The sequence below is a fragment of the Euleptes europaea genome, chromosome 2 (genome assembly GCF_029931775.1).
Source record: "Euleptes europaea isolate rEulEur1 chromosome 2, rEulEur1.hap1, whole genome shotgun sequence".
In the NCBI taxonomy this organism is placed as follows: domain Eukaryota; kingdom Metazoa; phylum Chordata; class Lepidosauria; order Squamata; family Sphaerodactylidae; genus Euleptes; species Euleptes europaea.
In genome coordinates this window covers 78425568-78447902 of record NC_079313.1, presented here as the reverse complement: position 1 = coordinate 78447902, position 22335 = coordinate 78425568, and the positions used below count along the sequence as shown (strand labels likewise).

Sequence of the window (22335 nt, the reverse complement as noted above, 5' to 3'; positions counted from 1 at the left end):
ATCTCTTGGTAACCAAGGTGACCAGGTGTAGGGACCCCTTCCCCGGCCAATCAGTTCAAGGTTCATGGTTTGTTATGGGAGTCTGAACATACTGGAACTTAGGGCCATCCCTAGAACACTACACAGGTGCTTCTTTCCTGTCAAGGCCAGGCATAGGTGGACCAGGCTAGCTTGAGTCCCTCACATCCTTGGAGCTAAGCAGGATTGTGCCCTTGTGATTTTCCACCCTCATCAGAATAGACTACTCTCTGATAAGTCCACATAATAAACTAGAATGACACAGATATCTTCTTTTGCTGGAGGATCAAAAAATGTACAAACACCGGGGTAACCTCCTTCCCATAATAAAGTTTAATGACTAGGCCATCAGTTCACAGATAAATGAGTAGTAAATCGAGTTCCCTCCAACAGTCAGTGCTCAGAATGGGCTTCCACAGGTGGAACTATCCACGCTAGCTTCTAGTCTCTATGGCCCAAAAGTTTTCCCGGTATCACCTCACAAGGGTGGAATGGAAGGGATGGTTGCCCACCGGTTTTTTCCTTGGTTTAAGGTCTAATAATTGCCTTTTTCCTCTATAGAGCATTCCATGAACCTGAGAAGGTTATGACAGGAACCAGCAGTAGCTGTATTTGTGTACCTATGTGGGATAAGGTAACAATATGGTTTCCATTCGGGGAAAATCGGGCTATATAGGAACTGTGGAGGCCCCTGGTATGCCAGGATTAGTCCACATGGCCTACTTTCATTCCATGGATCTGCACTGACTGCTACCAACTACTGGGTTATCGAAAGACACTGGAAGTGACTTGAGGAAGCTTCTCCGGTCATGGAAAATGCTTCTAACCCTTGAGCATATGCTCTCACTCATAAAAAATGTGTGTCCTTTAGCGCATGCATAAGCATATGGAACCCTAAGTTATTAGGTTTGGCAGTTACTTTGGGGCCTTGTAAGACGGCGTATGCCAGGGTGTCCAGTTCTCCACCTTGTGCAGACAAGTGACAACCACTGCCGCATTAACTCCTGGTTTAGCAGGACATAGTGGCCAAAATCTCAGGCCAGTCCACCTTTGATATTCAGGTTCCCTTACTGGGGTCATGTCTTCATCCACTAGGTATTTTCCAAGTTTTTTTTACAAAATTAACACCTACTCTTCAGCGGATGCAGCTTTCGGAAGAAGAGTACTGCAACATGTAGCGACTGAAGTCTGATCCCACCCAAATCGTTACAGCTTTTAAAGATCCCACTGATCAGATGTCCTTGCAGCTCAGAGAGAGAATGGAGCCTTGGCTTACCTGTGAGGGCTCCTTCTTCTCTGAGCGAAAAGGACATCTGGCCCACCCAGGGCGAAGAGCCGCAACAACTACAAAAACAACAACAACAACAAACATGATGGTACCTATTCTTATCCCTACTTACCATGGTGTTCAATGTTATTAGTCTGTTGTTGACTAAGTTAATGTCTTCTCTGTCTTCAGACTTCTGAAGAACTAGTTAACTGTTTTTTCTATTACAAGTTTATATTCTTCCTGTTTACAATACTGCTTGGGAAGTCCTCGAACTGGAAGTTTGGGGGCGGTCCTAGCACAGGGACAGGAAGTAAAGGTCTGTGAATCCTGCCTCTCCCTGAGCATAGGAACAGAATAACCCGCTGATCAGATGTCCTTTTCGCTCAGAGAAAAGGAGCCCTCACAGGTAAGCCAAGGCTCCGTTTCCTCCCGCTTTAAATCAGTAGATGGGTTCTTGCATTATTGAATGGTGAAATACTGTGCCCTCCATTCAGTGTTCTCCTTTCAGGGGGTACTATGATCTGAATTGTAATGCTGGTGGTGGTTAAACCTCTGGCAGCAGTTGACTGAGCTTATGTGATGTCATGGAATGCTTGCAAATATTAAAACGAATGAATTTGTCAAAAAAATGAAAAGTCAGCTTTGCTAAGCAAAATACTTACACAGGCTGTATGAGCTCTTGATACTGTGGGTCAGAGATATTGGAAAACTCAGTCAGAAGGGAAGCTAAGGACAAGATAGCAGATGGGAAAGGCAATAACCAGGGAATGATGGGTAGTGAAGGCATGAAGTTGAAGAAAGCAGGGCTGTTGAGAACCCATGTGCAGTGGCATTGAGCTGCTGGGATGAACGGAGTAAGAAAGGAAGGTTGGAAGCTGGGAGATGATGATTGGTCAGGGAACCTAGGGAGTATAATAGTTTTGTTTGTGCGCCCTTGGAGGTTCCGGTGCCATAGAGAGAAAATTCTGCCAAGTATGTCTCCTTCTGTCTGTTCCTCCACTCTGGTCTATATGACAGCAGAAACTCGGATGAGCAGTCCGTAAATTGACACTAGGTGTCTCTCTCGTACTGCTTTACCACTCATGTTTCCTATCTGATTTGCTGCTTTCTCACCTGTAGGTGGCAGAAGAGGAATATCTAATCCAAGAGTTGCGAAAAATCGAAGCCAGGAAGAAGGAGAGGGAGAAGCGAACGCAGGACTTGCAGAAACTCATTACGGCTGCCGACACAACCACTGAACAAAGGCGCGCGGAGCGCAAGGCACCCAAGAAGAAGCTGCCACAGAAGAAAGAGACAGAGAAGCCTGTAAAAATCTTGTGTTTATCCTGTTGCCCTTGTTTGCTATTACACTACTGCCTTGCTGTGTCTTTGGCCAGAGTTTGCCTGCCAGGATCTGGAGTGGTGACTGAAGGATGGCTGGCCAGTCCTAGCCACAGGAATAATCTCTGTGGGCTGTTTTGTTTCTTTTGAAAGCCTGCTGCCTCTCTGTGGCACGGCACAGCTTGGATGAGAGAGGGGTCACGTCTCTCTCCAAAGCTTGGAAGGGGGGGTCAGTTTTACACTGGAAGGAACTGAAACTGCTGCACTGGGAAGGAGGCAAACTGGACTTATTTAAAGGCCAGAGGCAGCCAGGAACTGGCTGTACTCTTTGGCATGTAGTTCAGCCCAGTGAAATTTGAAAAAGGCACATTTTAAGATGGTTTGCTCCAGGAAATGTAGTTACTCTGTGAAATTGGCTGCAGTATGATGGGGTGGAGAATGATAGAGGGGTCAAACTCCTTTTCCTGGTTTCTAAAAGCGATCTGTTTGTTGTGGTTATTTTATTTTATTCATTTGTACCTCACCTTTCTCTCCCATAAGAACCCAAAGCAGTTTACATAATTTACTACAACTATGTGAGGCAGATGAGGCTGAAAGTGAGTGGCCCAAGGTTACCCAGGGAGATTCCATGGCCAAGTTGGGATTCGAACCTGGGTCTCCCAGATCATAGTCTGACATTAACCACAATGCCACCCTGGCTGTCTAGCATGATTGATAAAGGAGTTGAAACTGTCTCTTTCCAGGGTGAAGAGAGGCCTTTGGAAACATTAAGCAAGGGGTTTCAGGGGCTGATTATCCCATCCCTGCTTAGAATGGCCTTTTCTAGTTCTCTTGATAGGCTGCAGATGGGAGGCAGGGCTGGCTAGCTGAGGAAGCCGTATTGGCCTTGCAGCGCCCGTCTGGCTTATCTTATGTTCATTCTTGTGCACGTGGTTCCTTCTCTGTGGTTCTGTTGGCACAGGAGGCCACAATATAATCTACAGGCTGTGGGTGGTAGGACAACAAAGTAGCTCAAGATGTAGTGAATGGTGTGTTTTGAGACTGACAGCATTGGCCACGTGTCGTTTCTGCTGAAGACTCTTCCCTTCAGCTGGTTTTGAAGGGGAAGGAAAGAGCTGCTAAACTTTTGTTGTATTATGCACCGTTTTGTGTGTCAAGCAGGCTTTCTCTGGGAAAGGTTACCTTGCAGATGTGGGTTGGGATGTCCCAGAGGGCCCAGGACTGTGGTTTCCATTTGTGTTCCCCCTTGACTGTTAGTCATCATAGCCTGATTTGTAGACTGTTTCATGCCAGTAGGATCCAGGCTTAAATAGCCATTCAAAATGCTTGAGGCTTGCTTGGCTGTCTCCCCCAGCATTGCCTGGGGCCCTTGTGTCTGCCGTAGGCAAGCACCTCGGGGCATCTGAAGGCAGCTTCTGTTGTTGTACTAGTGCAGTTTCAACCATGACAGACTCCATTAGGAGTCAATTACCAACTGTAGCAGGGAAACGGGTCCCCCCCCCAATTGCATTTTAACTAAGAATTTGAATCGAGGGCTGTATCAGCATCATCTCAACAAAGGGAAGTCATTTACCAAGGAGTCAATTGAGGTTGAAGCATTTATAGCTAATTCTGGCGTATGAGGGAGAGCAACCTGTTTAATTGCGCTGATAGGGTGAAGACTGACTGTCTGTGCCGTAAGGGTGAGTGCGTGTCCATTTTCATTGGGGGCGAAGCAGAGAGTTGCTGCAGGAAGGTAGCAGGGGGCACTTCCAAACCGCTCTCTTGTACTTCTCCCTCCTGGCCTTTACTCTGTGGTAGAGTCTACAGATCCCAGCATGTATTAATGTTGATCCAATAGCTGCAGGGTTGATTTTGCCCCTTTTTGCTACCTTCACAGTAGTTTGTCCCTCTAAAGGTTATGGTAGGTATTAGGTGAAACTTATTAATTAGGGTTTGCAATAACACAACAGGATCTTACCCATTAGTGTGGGTCTACGCAGTAAAGGAATTGCGATAATTTTCACCACTCTCAAGAGTCCTGAAGAGCAGAATAATTTGATGTATTTGACACAAGCTGCCTGGATAGCAGGTGAGACTTTCCTTTGCTTGTAGATTTGAGACAAAATTGGATTCCTTCAACAGAGTTGTCTTGGCCAAGCACAAGCACTGGGTACCAAGTGACCGATATCATTATTGTCACCGAGATTGTTCTATTTGACCTTAGTGGAGTCTTCTGGCTAAGACAGAGGTGTGCAACATAATGCCCCAGGGGCCACGTGCAGCCCACCAACACACATGCTTCAACCCGCAGCCCCCCCTGCTGATTCCACAGGTGTCTCTGGACTCCATAACTCCAATTAGCTTCCGTTTTGAATAGGGCCAGCTCAGCGGTGTTGTGGCTGTTGGGTGCCAGTGAAGTGCTGCAAGAAAGATGGGTGGCAGGTCTTGGGTGAGCTGTCATGAGGTACAGATGCCTGGGATGGTGGTCAAGAGCTCTTTCACAAGAGCTCCAGTAGAACATGTGTGGCTTGCGGTACATTATTTAAAGGAGGCCCAGGAGGTGACCAATAGGCACACATTTGACCTCTTGCTGTGATCTAGTGGGTGGGAGCATAGAGAAGGGTGGCAGTGGTCATGGTTGCATGGAGTGAGAGGAAGGAATGGCAGAGCGGGCCCCGAAAGCTGGGTAATGTTTGCCATCTCTTTCTTATTCTGCTTCTGGCTGAGATGCACTAAGGCTGACTTTCTTGTGCTGCAGTGACAAAATAATCATGTTTAAAGGGCGCTTGCACACATGCCTAATAACACACTTTCAATCCACTTTCAATGCAATTTGCAGCTGGATTTTACTGTGTGAAATGGCAAAATCCCCTTGCAAACAATCTTGAAAGTGGATTGAAAGTGCATTTTTCAGCATGTGGGAAAGCGCCTTAAGTGTCACCAGATTGTCAGCCTCCCAAACCTTGAGGCAGGGCAGGGGCCTGGTGACGTCCTATACTTTTGCAGTGCGGCCCACTTAGTGCCAGTCAAGGTTGATTCTGACCCATGCAAGCACCCCTGGCTATAGCATACCCGAATGGTTGTATTTATGATTCACAGTATAGCCCTTTATGTACTTGGCCTTTCCAGAAAAGACTGGTCTCCATTTTGTCTGAGTTCAGTAGGAATAAACACAAATGTAAGTGGTGAGGGGCTGGGGACATTTTTTTTCCTCATCAGAAGCATGTGTGGATTATTCAGCCCAGATCCATCTTTCAGTGAGCTCCTGCAGCGTCTTGGGTTTCTTTAGCTCCCTTTTAACTTGGCTGGCCCCACAGAATTTGGTAGCCTTTGTGTCCTTAAGACTTGTTGGGCCAATCTCTAGTCTAGACTAAAAATGGAGATTCCCCACTTGTTTGTTCTGGTGAATAAGGCTCCCACCATGTGGAAACGCCACCATTTTCCTCTTTTTGTATTGTTCAGGGTAGCAGGAAGGTGCCATTGAGAGAGTAAGCAGAAGCAAAGAGAGGCAGTGGAGAAGCTGAAAAAAAGGATGGTGATATTGTGTAGATGATTGAAGCATGTACATGCGTTGTGTGTGTGTGGATGTATGCATCTAGAGCTCTGTGCCAATGAAAATCCTACTTGTAATACTGATTGGGAGATTCTCAAGATGGGACCTGTAAGGCAAATGTGCTCTATAACTGAAGCTGTTTGGGTTTTCCAATTTTATAGTTTTAATATACTAACTTGCTGTAGTGTTTTACATAGTAACTTGTCTCACTGCAGGTTGCTAATATTGTGATAACAAGTTCAGTGCTATAAGGGATAAATAATGCTAGCTTTTTTTAACACCTTGTTTTAAATCAGTGCGAAATATCTACGCAGAGCTTTTGGCACAAAGGATTTACAACTTTTGTTTACCTAAGTAGAAACATTTGTGGCATCTTCTGCAGTCTCTTGCTGCTGCACTTTGTTGTGTTCTGTAGAACTGGAATCCATTGCGAGGAGGGGAAGATGGAAGAACCTGCAGTGGAGATTTTTCTGCTGGGTTTCTTCCTTTCTCTTCTGAGGAAACACACACACACAGAGAGAGAGAGAGTTTAAAAGTTATACCTTAATTGTCCAAGAATTGATAGTATTGAAATACTTGTGAATCTGCAGTGGTTAGAAAGAAAATAAATTGTATGCTTTGCTTGTAATGGGGAAATATTTGGCTAAAGGGGAAAGGCATTCCTAGTGAAAATTACGAGAGACTTTGAGATGGGCAGCTATTTCCCTTTTCGTGAAGTGCAAGCTGGGAGCAAGTGAGTAGAACAGGAATAGTAAAGCACAAACTGTACAAAAGGGAAATGGTTTATGGAACAGATTGTGGCATAGTTATTGTAGGGACAAAGGCATCAATTGGTTGTTTACATGTTTTTAGTTTCTCTGGCAGCCCTGGAGGAATAAATAGCCTTTTGCAATGAAATGCCCAGTTGAGGTGATTCAGGTGGCTTATGTATGCAGTTAGCCATGTATTCCAAGAGTTAGACTAGGCCATCATGCCATAGGATGGAGGCCAGAAGGTCATACCCTTCAAGTCACAGTGGGTTTTCTACTTATGCACTATGGTTGGGTTGAGGCAAAATGTAGACATTTTGAAATGGGTCAAAATAAATACAGTTGATTAGGCGAGGAAGCAAATTAGCACGTCGGTTTTGCATAAAGTGATGCTTGAAAGGAACTTTGTGTCTGTATTGGAGTTAGAGGCCATTTTTCAGATGATTGAGCAGAGCCAGAGATGTGGGAGTCAATCAAGAGTTTAAAGACCTGGCAGCCTGGACAGCTTTCTTGTAGTCCTAGTTAGAAAGAAATGGATTTTAGCTTAGCTGAGTCCTGATGGTTAATCTGGGAGAGAATTCAGTTAGGTTAGTGCAGGCTTTGGAATGAATAATTTACAGACAGTCTTGCATGTCATATCAGTATTCCATCTTTTATAGTTCCTGCCTGAGTTGCTAGTTTGTTTTAAACATTTAAGCTTTTGGCACAAAAGATTTACCCATTTTGTCCACCTTTAAGAGGAAGTCTGGGGCTTGAATCAAGTCCTCTAGTCCATACTGTTTGCTTCCATTTCTTGGAAATGTGCTGGGTCAAGAGGGTTGGAGCTTGACATCCTTGTGCATTATTTGTTAGCACCCACAGATTCCATTAACTTGTTTCTTTAACACTTCTATATGAAATGCACACCCTGTAGTAAAGAATTCAAAAGACAGCTTTGTTCTGTAAGAAATTTACCCCTTTATTGTTTTTTAAACTGTATGTTAGTTCAGAACCAGATATAGTGTATGTACAGCTGAAGCTATTCTGTTGCAACATGCATCCCTTTCATACTGATAACTATTTCTGCCCAGAATTGTTCAGGAAAATGACATCTGTCATTGAATGGTCTCATAACATCATGAGGATTTTAAGTTCATATTCATTGTAAACTAAATGTACCAAGAGAGCCAGTGTGGTGTAATGGCTAAGAGTGGTGGACTCTAATCTGGACAACCGGCTTAGATTCCCCACTCCTCCACATGAAGCCTGCTGGGTGACCTTGGGCCAGTCACCGTTCTCTCAGAACTCTCTCAGCCCACACGGAGGCAGGCAGTGGCAAACCACCTCCAAACATCTCTTGCCTTGAAAACCCTACCTCCGGGGTTGCCATAAGTCAGCTGTGACTTGACGACGCACGTGCAAATGTACCAAAGTCACTTTATTCAGTTTGAACGGTATCTGAATAAGTGGGTTAATTCTGCTGCAGTGTTCTGAATTCATGGTTTAACCAGCCCTGGTTATCAAGTCCACGCAGCACTGTTAAAAGTAAAAGAGGGTGGTTTCCTCTTTTTTCCTTGTCTCACCCAGGTGCCTCAGAGAGGAGGCTCTCAGTCAGGAAGTGGTGCTTCCCTTTTGGGGTTGTCTTTTGCATCCACTCCGCTTCAACACATTCTCTCTCTTCCCTTTTAGGCTGTCCCAGAGACTGCTGGCATCAAGTTTCCGGATTTCAAGTCTGCAGGTGTCACACTGCGGAGTCAGAGGGTAAGTTTCTGTACTGGTCTCGGAGGGCCTGCGTAGATGCTTGCTTTCATTTCCTGTCCCTTCTTCTCTTAGAACTACTCAGGGTCCAGTGCTGAACATATGCAGAGAGCCTGAGCTGCAGTGGGCTGTAACTAGTCTGTGGAATGCTCGCTGTGTGTCTACTGTAGAGGCTCATTCGAGCTGCCAGTTCTACACGCTGGGATTTGCCTTTTTGCTCTTAAGCCGCCGCTGTTCTGAACCCGTCTCTTAGCTCTTACGCTTCCATGTGAACCAAGCCATCCTGTCTGCACTTAAGTGGAGATGATGGGGGCACATTCGGTAGCCGGGAGCACAGCCATGGAAAATACAGTGGGAAATGGATCACAGGGCAGCGGTGCCTCTTAGGACTTGATTTCCATAATGTGTAGCGCATACAAATAATATGGCTACCCACATTAAAGAGGAGAAGTTCTGACCACAAATTGCAAACTCCTAAATTTCTGAATTTCATAATGATCATGATGCATCAGAACACGAGAGCCAAATTCTTTGGGAGAACAAGTTGTTGGGAGATGAAATTGGTTACCTTGAATTTTCTCAAAGGGCACTTTAATGTCACTATGATAACTGGGTAAATAGTGTTTTGTTTTCCTATTCCCTTTCCTTTCTGTTTATTAGCTAAATTGTCTTTCCAGGCAGATCTGTAAGGTACAGTTTAGCGAACGCTCAAACCATTGTGTTCCAGGGGATAGAATTCTGAATTTGTATCTGAACAGAATGAAGGAGGGGAGACCCTTTTAGCTCCTAGGAGGAAGGGCGAGATGACAGTGTGATAGATAAAACTGAAATACCAGTTCAACCAAGGGAGTTACCTGGATGGCTCATTGCTCTTAGCCTCAGTTCCACTTACTAAAATTAAAATAATAGTGGCTGACCCCATAGGAATCTTGTGCAGGTGGCTGAGATAAAACACAGGAAAAGATTTGGAGGTTCCAAAGTTCTTTTGAAATGGATGGAAAGCACATGACTGGTTAGTGGAGGGGTAGTCTGTAATGCTCTTCCTCCATGCTTTCTATTCTAAGCATGCTGATTATTGATGGATCGTCTTGGGTGTGGTTTTGCTATGTGACATGTTGGCTCACAGTCTCTGATAAAGCACGAAATGCTAGTTGGCTGTGGCTCATGTTAGGATTTATGAATATATGATAGATCTTTCCCTGACAGAAGGCTAAGCGCTGTAATTATAGAACATGATTGGGAATGCCACTTTGAGCTGCTGGTTCAGGTTGTGGTTCTTACTGTTGCAGAAGGAGAGAAACGATGTCTTAGCAAAGGGAAGTCCCCAGCTTTCCCCCATTCCTATTCCAGCAGTGGTGGGGATTTATTTGGCAGACCAAGGTTTAGGTTTGTGGATGTCCTGTTTAGCCTCTCCTGGTACACCCCTTGAAGGACATTACGTTCCGCTGATAATAACTCGTTGGTAGTCCCGTTCCTAGGAGTGTGCGGCTGTCCTCAACAAGAGCCAGGGCTATTTCGGCCCTGGCTCCGGCCTGGTGGAATGCTCTGCCTAGTGCCATTAGGGCCCTGCGGGACTTAAAAAAGATGCGCAGGGCCTGTGAAGACAGAGCTATTCCACCAGGCCTACAGTTGAGGGCAGCCACAGGTGGTTATCAATGCTGGCCTCCCTACCCCCCTTTTTTTCTTGTATAACTGGTGTATTGTTATAAGGGGGTAGCCTGCCTGCTTGGCTATGACATTTATTATGCTGCAGTGGGTATTATAGTAATTTGTGCACCATCTGTTTTAATAATTTGTGAGTATGTATTTTATTGTTTTAGATGTTTTTATTTATATAAATATATAATTTGTGATTTTATTGTTTCCCGCCCTGAGCTTGGTTTGGCCAGGGAGGGCTGGCTAGAAATTTAATAACTAACAATAAAAATAATAATAATTGTAGCCCTCATTCCAAACTCAAACCAGAACATATCTGTTTAGTATCTCAATTTGATTAATGTTTAAGAATCAGATTTGTGTTTGTGTATGTGCGCACACAGGCATGTCTGCTTGCACAAAAACAAAACAAAAAGATTTAGGCCTGGAATCTGGCTTGGGTTAAAAGGATGCACTTCTTAATTTAGCTTGGATTATCGCAATGCCATTATACAGCTGTGGACTGAAAACACCATCTACCAGTAAGGACTTGGCATTCTGTGTTATGAACATTTCATTTATTAAAGGGAACTGTCTCAGCTGACCTTTTGCACAGGGCCTATTTTTATTCTTTCAGATTTTGAAGGCCCCTACAAAAGTTGAGGCCCTAAACATGTACTGGTCTCATTGTTAGGACACATGGAAGTATTGAGAAGGAAGTATAAATTAGAAAAATAATCTTCTGTACAGCAGAATTTACCCTTGGTCTTTCACTTGACTTTGTCTGAGGCCTACTTCACACCCTTCTTTCTGGTTGCTGTGCCTCTCTGGCTAGATCTTAGACCTTGGTAGTAACATTTACAGAGTGTAATTTCATGGAATGGGAAATATCGTGTGGAAGGTTGCTTTTGGTTCCACTAGAATCTTGCCATTTCTGAAATGCCACTGCATACTACCACTGTACCAGAAATGCCTGAATCAGGCCTCTGTGTATGCAATAAGTTTAGTAGTCTTATATGCACTGCTGGAACGTTCAAAGCTGGAAGCCTTGATCAGCATTTGTGTGGTGTTTCAAGAGCTTTCCCGTGTGACTGTATTCTAAGTGTTGGCCTAGATCTGAGAATCCCAGCTACGGTGGGGTGCTCTTTCTGCCAATACGCTGCCCTTTGTGCCAGCCCCTCCTCCCCCCCCCGCCTCTGTTTCTGATTGACAGTGTTTGGAGATGGTATGCAGTGTGACATATGCAAAGGTGAATAGACATGGAAGCCTTGGGGAGAAATCAGGAGAGGATTTGTTGACTGCCTGGATTAACTCCTCTTTCTAAACTGCCTGTTCAGATTCTCTCTTGCAGTCAGTTGTAATGGTGAAGCCAGAGCAGACTCATATCTGAGATCAATGTGATGCTTTCTGCTTAATGGAGAAGTGGAATGCTTGCTTGAATATAGCAAAACAACCAGTGTTTTCCCACTTCTATTCTTATAGATACACCAGCTAATTTAATATAACCCATAGTTTATCTTTTAAAGATGTGCTTTGTAATTCATGTTAATATACCACTAGCAGAGGACAGTATAGAGATCAGCACATTACTTGTATGCACCAGAGGTATTATATTCAGTGTGCTTGTAATTCCCAAACTCTCTATGGAAATGCCTTAACAATGTCCTATGTGGGCCCCAATAACTTCCTTAATGGAATAATACAGGCTTCTCAAACTTCCACAGTAGCCATGTGCGGGACATTGGAATAGAAAAATAGCCATCAGTTTTTATTTGCAACAACCGGTAAGTTTCAGCAATGAGCAGTAGTTAGAAATGTCTGTGAAGGAATTTCTGGAGGCTGGTGACCAAAGCATGGCTCCTTCTTGAGTTTTGTTTAAGGCCTCAAGGTATCCTGATTTTGTTCTTGGAAAGCATGGATTTGGGGGGGGGGGGAGTTCAACTTCTTTAAAAAATTTAAATTTAAATTGTGCTCCTACACTCTGCCAGTTTGAACTGAAAGGATGGCAGTTCTCATGAAGTGTTCAAGTTACCCTTATATTTAATGTTAGTAATATGTGATCCTCTCTGTACTAATACCCATTTTGTTAGGGAATGTTGCAGATGTGTTCCGCCACTACCTGGTTCCTGTTGTGAGAGAGAATACCATTGAAGTATAGGTGGGGATCTGATCTGAGGCTGTCGCTCTGAGATGAAGCAAGTAGTCTGGACTCCAGACTGCTAAGACTTTGATAATGAGGCAAAAACACTAGGATGAAAGCAAGTTCTTAGCAACCTCGGAGCCACGGAGCGCGCTGGGGGATTCTGTGGCGCAATTGTTTCGTTCACAGCTGGGCACCTTCTACCAAGAAAGGCTTCCAGCTGGCAGTTTTACTTGTTACCTGCTAACTAGGATCTTGTAGACAAATTGGTGGTCAGACCAATTAAAAAGAAATGTGGGGAGAGGGAGCTTTCGTTCCCATTGATTCACAACATCCACCCTTACTGGCTTTTAAATATTTACTAGCCAACTGAGCACTTTTTTAGCACTGATTAATGAGGTACAATCCACTGAGATGCTCGCTTTCGTGGAGTGCAGCGACAGGGTGGGGGTCTGGATTGCGCTGTGCGTTCAAGATAAACGAGTATTTTGGTCAAAGCTTGGCATGAGGGAGGGGTTGCCTTAGGTATGCGTGTGCATTAAATGTGCATTCTCAGTCTTTGATTTGTTCCGCTATGAAACAGTTGCTCGTGCCGCCTGTTTACTCTTCACCAGCGGCCCTTGGCCATGCGCCTTCTCTCTGACATTAATGCAAAGCCAGAACTCATCAGCTGCTAACGGGGGAAGCATCTGTCTTTCCGCGCTTGATCAATACTGTCCCTTCAGAGGCCAAGCCTTGAAAGCAGCTACATAAAATACCAGTAATATTTATTTGGATTTGATAAATTTAATTACTTGGAACAATTAATAATTTATCTCCTTAGTATTGACTGTGCTGCGAGGCATCTTGGTGAGATAAGAGGATGGTAATCAGCGCCTCCTTATTAGCCGGAAATTGTATGTTGCTACGACGAGAGAACTTCCTATGGTTAGAAAGATGAAGTGTTGATTTTAGTGACATGACACATGGCATTCACATGCAGAGCCTGACTCCGCTACGCAGATAATAGCCAGGGACAGAGCATGTGGCAAGGTGGGTGGGCAGGGAGGTATCTGTGATTCGGATGTCATCTCTGATTTACTCACAAGTGGTGAGCCCCGAAGAAGGCGAAGCTGAGAGGCGTTCTCTTGGCATCTCATCAGCAGGTCTGTTAAGGCACAGGTCTCAACCTTGTACCCAGGCTGAGATCAGCCACTGGGATGCTGGTTTTGCATGAGTCTTGCACATTTGCCAGTTCGGGTCTTATTTGAGGGAAAAGCTGAATAAAAGCATTTAAAATGAATAAGACCCCCGCCATGGCTCTTTATAGCACATCACCTGTAAAGCTCCCCATCTAGTCCCATTTGAGCAGGGGCTTCCATACTTATCAGGATGCTGGTTAATCCCTGTGTATGTAGGGAATGACTGGGTGGACTTCCTGATACTGGTATGAATGAAGAAGCCCTGGCTTATGCCAGCTCTCAAAACTGGAAAATGCAGTATATAAATTTTTATGTTAAATTAAATAAATACCTGCCATATTGTGAACCAAGGTGGTGTAGTGGTTACACTGTTGGATGAGAATCTGGAGACCCGTGTTCAGATCCCCGCTCTGCCATGGAAGCTTGCTGGGTGACTGAGCCAGTCTCACACTGTCAGCCTAACCTACCTCGCAGGGTTGCTGTGAAGATGAAATGGGCGGAGAGGAGAATAGTGTATGTTGCTTTGGGTCCCCATTGGGTCAGCAGGCAGGGTATAAATGAAATAAGTATATAAAACATGTGTGCATCACAGCTTTGCGAGTCTCAGGATTAGGTTTCCAAGTGCGGAGCCATAGACCCCTTGAAGACATAATCCATATGGCAGCATGAGCTTTCTTAAGCAAGTCCACACAATGTCAAATGTGTGAAGTGCACAATGCTGGATATATACACACCCATAGAATCTCATCCAGTATCAGGAAAATATTTCACCAGGTGAGGTTAAAAGATAAGGCAACATATCCTGGGAGTGGGATGCAAACAGTGTGTTTGCAAATGGCGACTTGGGCCCTTGTCCCTGGGAATGTCTTCTGTGACCTCATGTTCATTTCAGTTGTGCACATGGAAGAGCCATTCTTAGTGCACATCATCAGGGTAAAATGCTGTGTCGTTATAGTTCTGCACCTTGGTGTAGTGGTTAAGAGAGGTGGTTTGGAACGGTGGATTCTAATCTGAAGAACCAGTTTTGATTCCCCACTCCTCCACATGAGCAGTGGAGGCTAATCTGGTGAACTGGGTTGGTTTCCCCGCTCCTCCACATGAAGCCAGCTGGGTAACCTTGGGCTAGTCATAGCTGTCTTGGAGCTCTCTCAGCCTGACCTACCTCACAGGGCGTCTGTTGTGGGAAGGGGAAGGGAAGGTGATTGTAAGCCAGTTTGATTCTTCCTTAAGTGGTAGAGAAAGTCGGCATATAAACACCAAGTCTTCTTCTTCACCCAGAGCCACGTTTGTGAGGAAGAGCATTTATATGAGAACATCTGTCTGACTCAATGGAATGATAAAGGCTGCGGGGGCAGGACAGAGACTACACTTTCAGTTTTTAGACTCCATTCCCAGACAATTTTTGAAGACTTCTGTTGGGCTAAAGGTCCTTCTAAGACCTCCTCTTAGGCTTGCAGGCTACTCTTCCTACTCAGACTTGCAGGCCACGGATAAGAGTTGCCTGTTGCCTGAGTTTAGTCTTGCCCCTGAGAAGAACTGTTCTTCCTAATCTAGACTGGCGGAGACTGTTGGTGCCAAGTGCCATTCTGAATTCTTGGTACTCTCCCAAGCTGCTTCCTAGCTTTTTTTGAAGACCTGGAAGGACTTTGAGCAATGTGAGAAAGCTGTCTTTGAAGGGTGTTCTGTGAAGGGTGTTCTTGAGCTACAAACACAGATGCAAAGCACAAACGAGGCCTCCAGTTCACTTAATTGATTTCCTGCTGTTATGCAGGAAGTCATTGGCTGCATAACCAGAAGGTCTGATGTTTCTCTCATGGGTCATGTTCCTGAGAATTTCTGGTTTATCTGGGCAGGGTTAAATGCCTACTCCTAGTTAGCTGGAGGGCCACCTTTGCTAGATCCTGTCATGGTCCCTAAGGCTAACTGCAAGGACTCTCAAATATAGCAACTCTGCACCCGTTGTGTAGAGAGGTGTTCTCACGGATTGTCTCCTTGCTCTGAAATGCCTCATCTTCTAGGCTTGGCAAAGCCTCCAGAGTGTCCTTTAGAGGGGACGAAAAAGTGCCTGAGGTGAAGCAAGAGGGTATTTTATTGATATAATTAAATATGTTAATTTTAAAGTATTGACATCCATTCCACATTCATAAGTCCACAGTTCTGTTTGCCACTGGTGAGAGTTTCTGCCTTTCTCTTGAGTCTGGAGAAGACAAGGGGCTCTCCAGGGTGAAGTGCTGAGTCTTGGAGGCGCAAGGAAAACACAGAGACCTCCTGCTGCTTTACCAGCCTCTCTGAAGCTGGCCTGACAGGGGAAAGCCTCCCTCTGCCCCCACCCCTGTATTTTGGAGCTGGGGAGGAAGGTGGGGCTTACCTCCCACAACTGCACAATTTTTGGAGGTGTTCCACACACTTCCGAAGCTGATACAATAGGGATGAGTATCCCCTCACAGTTTGGAATTAGGGAAAGAGAGGACCTTGTCCTTGTAGTCCTGCTGGGCGCTCCAAGCACCTGCAAAGATCAGGGCGGCATCAGAGACGAGACCTGTGGGGCACTCACTAGCTGGCAGGCCCAAACCACACTTTGGGGACCCCCCCAGTCCTGTTTTATACCAGTTGGTACCCACTCCCAACCACTGGGGATAGAGTGGTTGTCAACTTTAGAATAAAAAAGAGCACTTTTTAAAGCATCTGTCAACATAGATATTTTTTTTCTAAAAATTGAAGGTGGTCTCTGCTAAGGCTAAAGGGAGTTTGGAGCTGAGATTCTCTGGCCACTGCTCCTTGTGGACTGCAGTCCCGTCTCCCTGCCATCTGCATGCCAATGTCCAGTACATCCCATTTCCTCTCTCCCTTTTTCTTGTTGCAGTCTTTTACATTTAGGACAGAGTACTTGCTGCATCATCAATGGCCTTTGGCACAGACCTAATGGAATGTAGGCACGAGACCTAAGTGCACAGTGAATGCTTAAGAACTGTGTTGTTCAGTGGGGTTTCATTTGGATAGTTTCTTATAAACCCTACTGTCACCAGTAAGGTGCTTTGCTCGTACCTGGGTGGAATTTGTCTGATTGCATTTTCTAATTGTTAGGTGAAAATAACATCTGCATAAATGTATTTAATAATTCTTACAGTATACTTGTGAGATTTGGCTGTTAGGCAAGAGTTTGTACCTGGAATGTTTCTGGCTCCTTTAGATGCTGCAGGATTTGGCGTTCTGGCCATTTCCCCTGATATTAGGGTGTTTGCACTGTTAGTAGTCGGAATTACTCCTGGGGATACGCCAAGAATTTGATTCTCAAAGAGTGACCCGTGCCATGGATTCCCAGTTGCAGCTGTGAATGAAGGAATTTCCTTAAAAGTGACTTGTCATGGCAAAAATAACATAGGCGCTAGATACAGGAATGAACCTCTGAAAATGGTAAATACTTTGCATAGTTGTGAACAATCAAACCTTAAAGGAGGAACTCTCCTTGCAGCTGCAGCCGACAATATGAACAGGATGCAGGGCTGCATAAAGGAGAGGAAATCCATAAGGGAAATAGGCTAATGCTGTTGGATCACTGGGTGGTTCTCTTGTATTTTGGTAATGTCTGCAACATCGCTTATTTCATCCTTCAGAGGAAATGACCCAGTTGGGGGTTTGGGGATTCCACAACCTTCCCAGGCAGTCTGTTCAACTGAGGCGCTGATTTGGCTTGAAAGCTTTCCTAATGGGTGGTGTGAATCTCCATGCTTTTAACTGAAACCTTTTGCTCCATGGGCAGGTGGAACAAATATTTTTGTCACCTTACAGGAGGGAAGCCCCTAAAAATTGCCTCCTGTGCAGCCCCCACTGAAATTCTGTGAGGTTGCTCAAGTAAAGTATTTATGTGCAACGCCCATTCCTCTGAGTTTACTGAGGACACCATTTGAACGGGTCATGTCTTGAGTGAGCCTTTTTAGAGGCTGTTTTGACTGAATGAGTTCCACAACTTTGGAGCTCCCTCCCCAGGTAGATTCGTCTGTCTCCGCCTATCGGTTACTTCCACTAGTGGTTGAAGACTCTTTTGTTTCGTTTGGCGTACCCCCCAGTAATGGTTATGGGCCTCCTCCCGGGTTCTGGTGTTGTATGTATGCTTTAGGTATTTTTATTGAATTATTTTATAATTTCTAATGCTGTTTTAATGTGTTTGTGTGCGCCACCCTGGAGACACTGATTGGGTGGACAGGTGCCATAAAAATGTTGTAAATAAATAATAAATAAATCTCAGTGGTAAAAAATGGTAGTTCTTAATGCAGTAGGTTTTGTTAAGCCAGCTCTGGGATGGCATCCACTATTTGAAGAGGGGAAAGGATTTTTGGAATGCTTCCTTTGATCAAGAAGAAGAGTTGGTTTTTATATGCTGACTTTCTTTAGCACTTAAGGAAGAATCAAATTGGCTTACAATCACCTTCCCCTCCCCACGACAGACACCCTGTGAGGTAGGTGGGGTGGGACTGAGAGAACTCTAAGAGAGCTGTGACTAGCCCAAGGCCACCCAGCTGGCTTCATGTGTAGGGGTGGGGAATCAAACCTGGTTCTCCAGATTAGAGTCCACCGCTCCAAACCACCACTCTTAACCACTACACCACGCTGGCTAGGTTAAATAGAAAGTGTGACTGAAGCCTCCAGGATGGGGCTGAGGCCACAATACGAAATTGAAAGACTGGCTGGGCAGTTACGGGGATGCCAAAGTAATTTGGGTCTTGAACAGGTAACAACACCAGGGATGTTGCCAGTTTCTGACTAGAAGGTTCACATGAAGGGGCAGAATATCCCATATTAACCAGTGCTAGACTTCATCACCTCCGTGTGAATACGTGACTGCTGGACCACAAGTAGTGATTCTGCCCACTGAGGAAGGAGTACCCAAGTGAAGGATTCACACGCTTATCAGCCTTAAGCGTGAAGCAAGCAGCATTGTTCATTGCAACCAAACTACATAGCAGGCTCCAATTGAGCATTCTGTATTAGAGCAATAAGCTCATAATAGTAGTCTCCCTGCAGTTCCCCCCTCCCCCCCCCCCAGTCCTTCTTACTGGCCTTTGTGGGTGATGCAGCAGTCCTGGGAGATTCTGTGGGGAGTTCTTGACACTGGGTGTCTGCTCTTCCACTGTGGTGTGGAATGTCAGCATGACTGTCTCAGTAGGGGAACCATACGAACAGGGTCCTATTGAAAGGTTCGTTTCCTTTTCTTAAGCCTAGGTAGGTTTACAGATTTTTAAACGCTAATTCACAAGATGTGATAATTGGCACCTGCCATTAGGAAACAAACTCCTCCTTCAACTTTGAATGGTAGAAAAGAGAACCTGTTCTGGCCTTTGAGATCCGTCACTGGCAGGAGCCAGAGAGGCTGTGGCTGGAGCTTTAACGCTCAGGTGATGCTGCAAGGATTTTCATTGTCTGTGATGAGAGAGGAAGGAGGGCTTGCAAGAGAGATTGGTACATGCTTTATTGGCTCTGGTCAAACTGATATCAATGGCCCACCTTGGCAGCTAGGTGTCTTGCTTGTTCGCCTTCCCCTGTCCATTGGTTGGGGGGATGAAGCAAGAGACTCCTTCCCATTTGCTAGTTTGCTTTATTTAGTCCACTTTCATCCCTCCCCTTCCTGCAAGGAACTCTGGACAGCCTGAACAGTTGTTCCCATTTGTCACTGGGCACACCTGCTCTCCTCGTCCTCTCACCACGTGGCTGTGATTCATACATTGGTGTGTAGCCCTTTTATTTATTTTTCTCTTGCTGCACAGTTCATGTATTTCCAGGTTGTTTATGGCAAGGACAAAAGCACAGAGTCCCTAAATCAAAAGCAATGCTGGCATAATTATAAGCACAATCTGGAGTTGCAAAGAGGGCTGTAGGGAGAGGCTGTCAGAGGAAGAGAGCATCCAAAATATACTAACCTCAAAAATCCCGGCTAATCAGTTCTTCAACTTGAGCAATCCATTCTTTGAGATATTATTACGTGGGGACTTTAGTGATAATAAATAATTCTGGTAGACTGCTACAGAGAGGAAGGCCTGTTACTCTCTGTTCCGTTGGCACTCGCTTAGGAACAAAACTTTCTCCTGTAGTGCATTGAGCTGTGATCCGAAACTGGCTAATTTGGGTCTTGCTGGTAGTTAGAAAAGTGATTTGCTGCCTAATACGGAAAGATAGGTTGCTGTTGGCTACCTCTAGTCTAATACAGTGGGAGATGGAAAAACTTCGGCGATGACAACTCCCATCAAGCAAACATTAGCACTTTGTTATGCTGTTAGGTTGTGCCTACAGCACAATTCAATGCAGTTTCAGACATAGAATCATAGAGTTGGAAGGGACCACCAGGGTCATCTAGTCCAACCACCTGCACAATGCAGGAAATTCACAACTACCTCCCCCCCACACACCCCCAGTGACCTCTACTCCATGCCCAGAAGATGACCAAGATTCCCTCCCTCTCATGATCTGCTTAAGGTCATAGAATCAGCATTGCTGACAGATGACCATCTAGTCTCTGCTTAAAAACCTCCAGGGAAGGAGAGCTTACTACCTCCTGAGGAAGCCTGTTCCACTGAGGAACTGCTCTGTTAGAAAATTCTTCCTAATGTCTAGATGGAAACTCTTTTGATTTAATTTCAACCTATTGGTTCTGGTCCGACCTTCTGGGGCAACAGAAAACAACTCGACGCCATCCTCCATATGACATGTAATCTTAGCCTTTGCTGTTCCATCAAAGCTGACTGTTCCAGAAACCTGCCGCTGCTCCTGAGGGAGGCTCTGTGCTGGCCGCCTTGTGCTTTCTGTGGCTGGGGCTCGTGGAGCGCGGGCCGTCCCCTGCCATTGAGACCGCCAGGCTAACGGAGCCTACCTAACAGATTATCAGCGCCCTGTGAGTAATAGACTCCTCATTTAGTTTTAATACATTTTGCATAGAGAGCAATCAACCTTCATCAGTCTTAAAGATGAATTGGCTTAGCCAGCTAAATTTTAAAGATATTAGTCCGACAGCAGCCGCATAAATCATAACGTTTTCTTAATGACGGTAAAATTAAAATATACTCTTGCTTGAAGAAGCCAATGGAGCTTTCATGTTCACAGGCCAAATCCTCCCCCAAAATTAAAGGGAAGCTTAATTGATGTTCTCTAAAGCCGAGTAAACTCAAACAGCCTCGCTTCTCCTGGGTTGGCCTCGTATTTCTTCTGCGCTCTGTTGGTAGATCTAAATCCATCCAGACTGCTTCTGCCGCTTCCCACCCTCTGTGCCACCAATAAGTTGCATTATAACTTAGCAAAGTGTAATGCTGAGTATTTCCAAACTGTTTGGCTGGCTGTCGTCGTTTCCTGCTACTGGCTAGATAAAAGGAAACATTTTCCTCGCTGGCCAGTGACTGCCCCTTGATCAGCATGGCATGTGAGGGATTGGCATGGCATTGAAGTAGGTGATGTGAAAGGCCCTTGCCTGAGACCCTGGAGAGTCGCTGCCAGTCTGAGTAGACAATACTGACTTTGATGGACCAAGGGTCTGATTCAGTATAAGGCAGCTTCATGTGTTCATGTGTCGGACCCTCTTCTTTGCTGCTGGTTTATCTTGATGGTGATACAAGAAGTTATAGAAACCACATAAGAAGCTGGAGCTGTGACTAGAAGGGAAATGATAATTTAAAACACTGGCCAGAATGTGAGAGATGCTCTTTGGGATTAGAAAGGTGGCTTGGCTGTTAGTCTGAGGCAGAAAGTTCCACACGGTTCCCCCCCCCCCCACATTCCATCCACAAGAGTGCCGTGTACTTGTCTAGACAGACATGCGGTTTGTGGAGTGAGTAGATCATTTCGGAAAACCCTGTTGGGTAAAACAGATTATCTTAATAATTCAGTGTTTTAACCTTGATCAACCAGACTCTTTTGAGAAGCTCGCAAGCCAGGCATGAAGGCAAAAGCCTTCCCCTGTTCTCTGTTCCTTAGCAACTAATATTCAGAGACTGACTGCTTCTAGACTTGGAGGATCCGTATAGGCATTATGTCTTAATAAGAGGTTGAATTTTGCAAGTATCTCATATAACTGGTGATTGTTCTGTTGTACAGAACCATGGACGAAATAGGGTTTTGTTAGAGAGGCAGCAGGTAGGCAGTGGTCTTAGTGATGGAAGGGCTGCCATTTTAACTGTTGGGGCCAACATTGGGAGTTCTGAGTTCTGTATATGGCACAACCAAGTGTGTGTGTGTCTTCTTCTTCACAGCTGGCGTGCAGGAGTACAATTTGTGTCAGGACTGTTGTGCCTCCGTTCCCTGACACACACCCCATGCCATTTTTATGACCCAACCTTGTGGAGTTGCAATTTGCCCTGTTGGGATAAACCGTAAAGACCCTTTGGGGAAAATAGCAGCTTCATAGGATGTTTTGGAGGACATTAATTCATAGGGTCACCATAAGTCAGAAGTGAATTGACGGCACTTAACACACATAACATGGTCGGGGGGTTGAACCATGCCTGCCCACACTTCATGGTTCCTGTCTGAATTAGCATGGCCCACACCAGAGCATTTGGGAGTGCCTACATAGAATTCTCAACATCTTTGGCCCTTAGACTCTTTAAGTGGGAGCAGCCTCTGATTGCTTCTAACAACAAAGAACAGCTTTGTTAATATGCAGTTTTTGCCCAGCATAAGTAATAGCTCAGAGTGTTGTATGTAGATAAAGCAGTTTTTAATATAGTTGCCATGCAGCACAATGCAATAAACAAATTGATGGCTGCTTT

At 45.1% G+C, this 22335-nt stretch overlaps 1 protein-coding gene across 1 annotated transcript in view; it reads left to right on the top strand.

Moving 5' to 3' along the window:
- Window positions 1–22335, top strand: part of DMAP1 (DNA methyltransferase 1 associated protein 1) — a 41509-nt gene that overhangs the window by 10423 nt on the left and 8751 nt on the right. The window contains exons 6-7 of the mRNA XM_056845378.1: window positions 2408–2593; window positions 8561–8632. Coding sequence (XP_056701356.1) covers window positions 2408–2593; window positions 8561–8632 — 258 coding nt within the window. The remainder of the gene's footprint in view (window positions 1–2407; window positions 2594–8560; window positions 8633–22335) is intronic.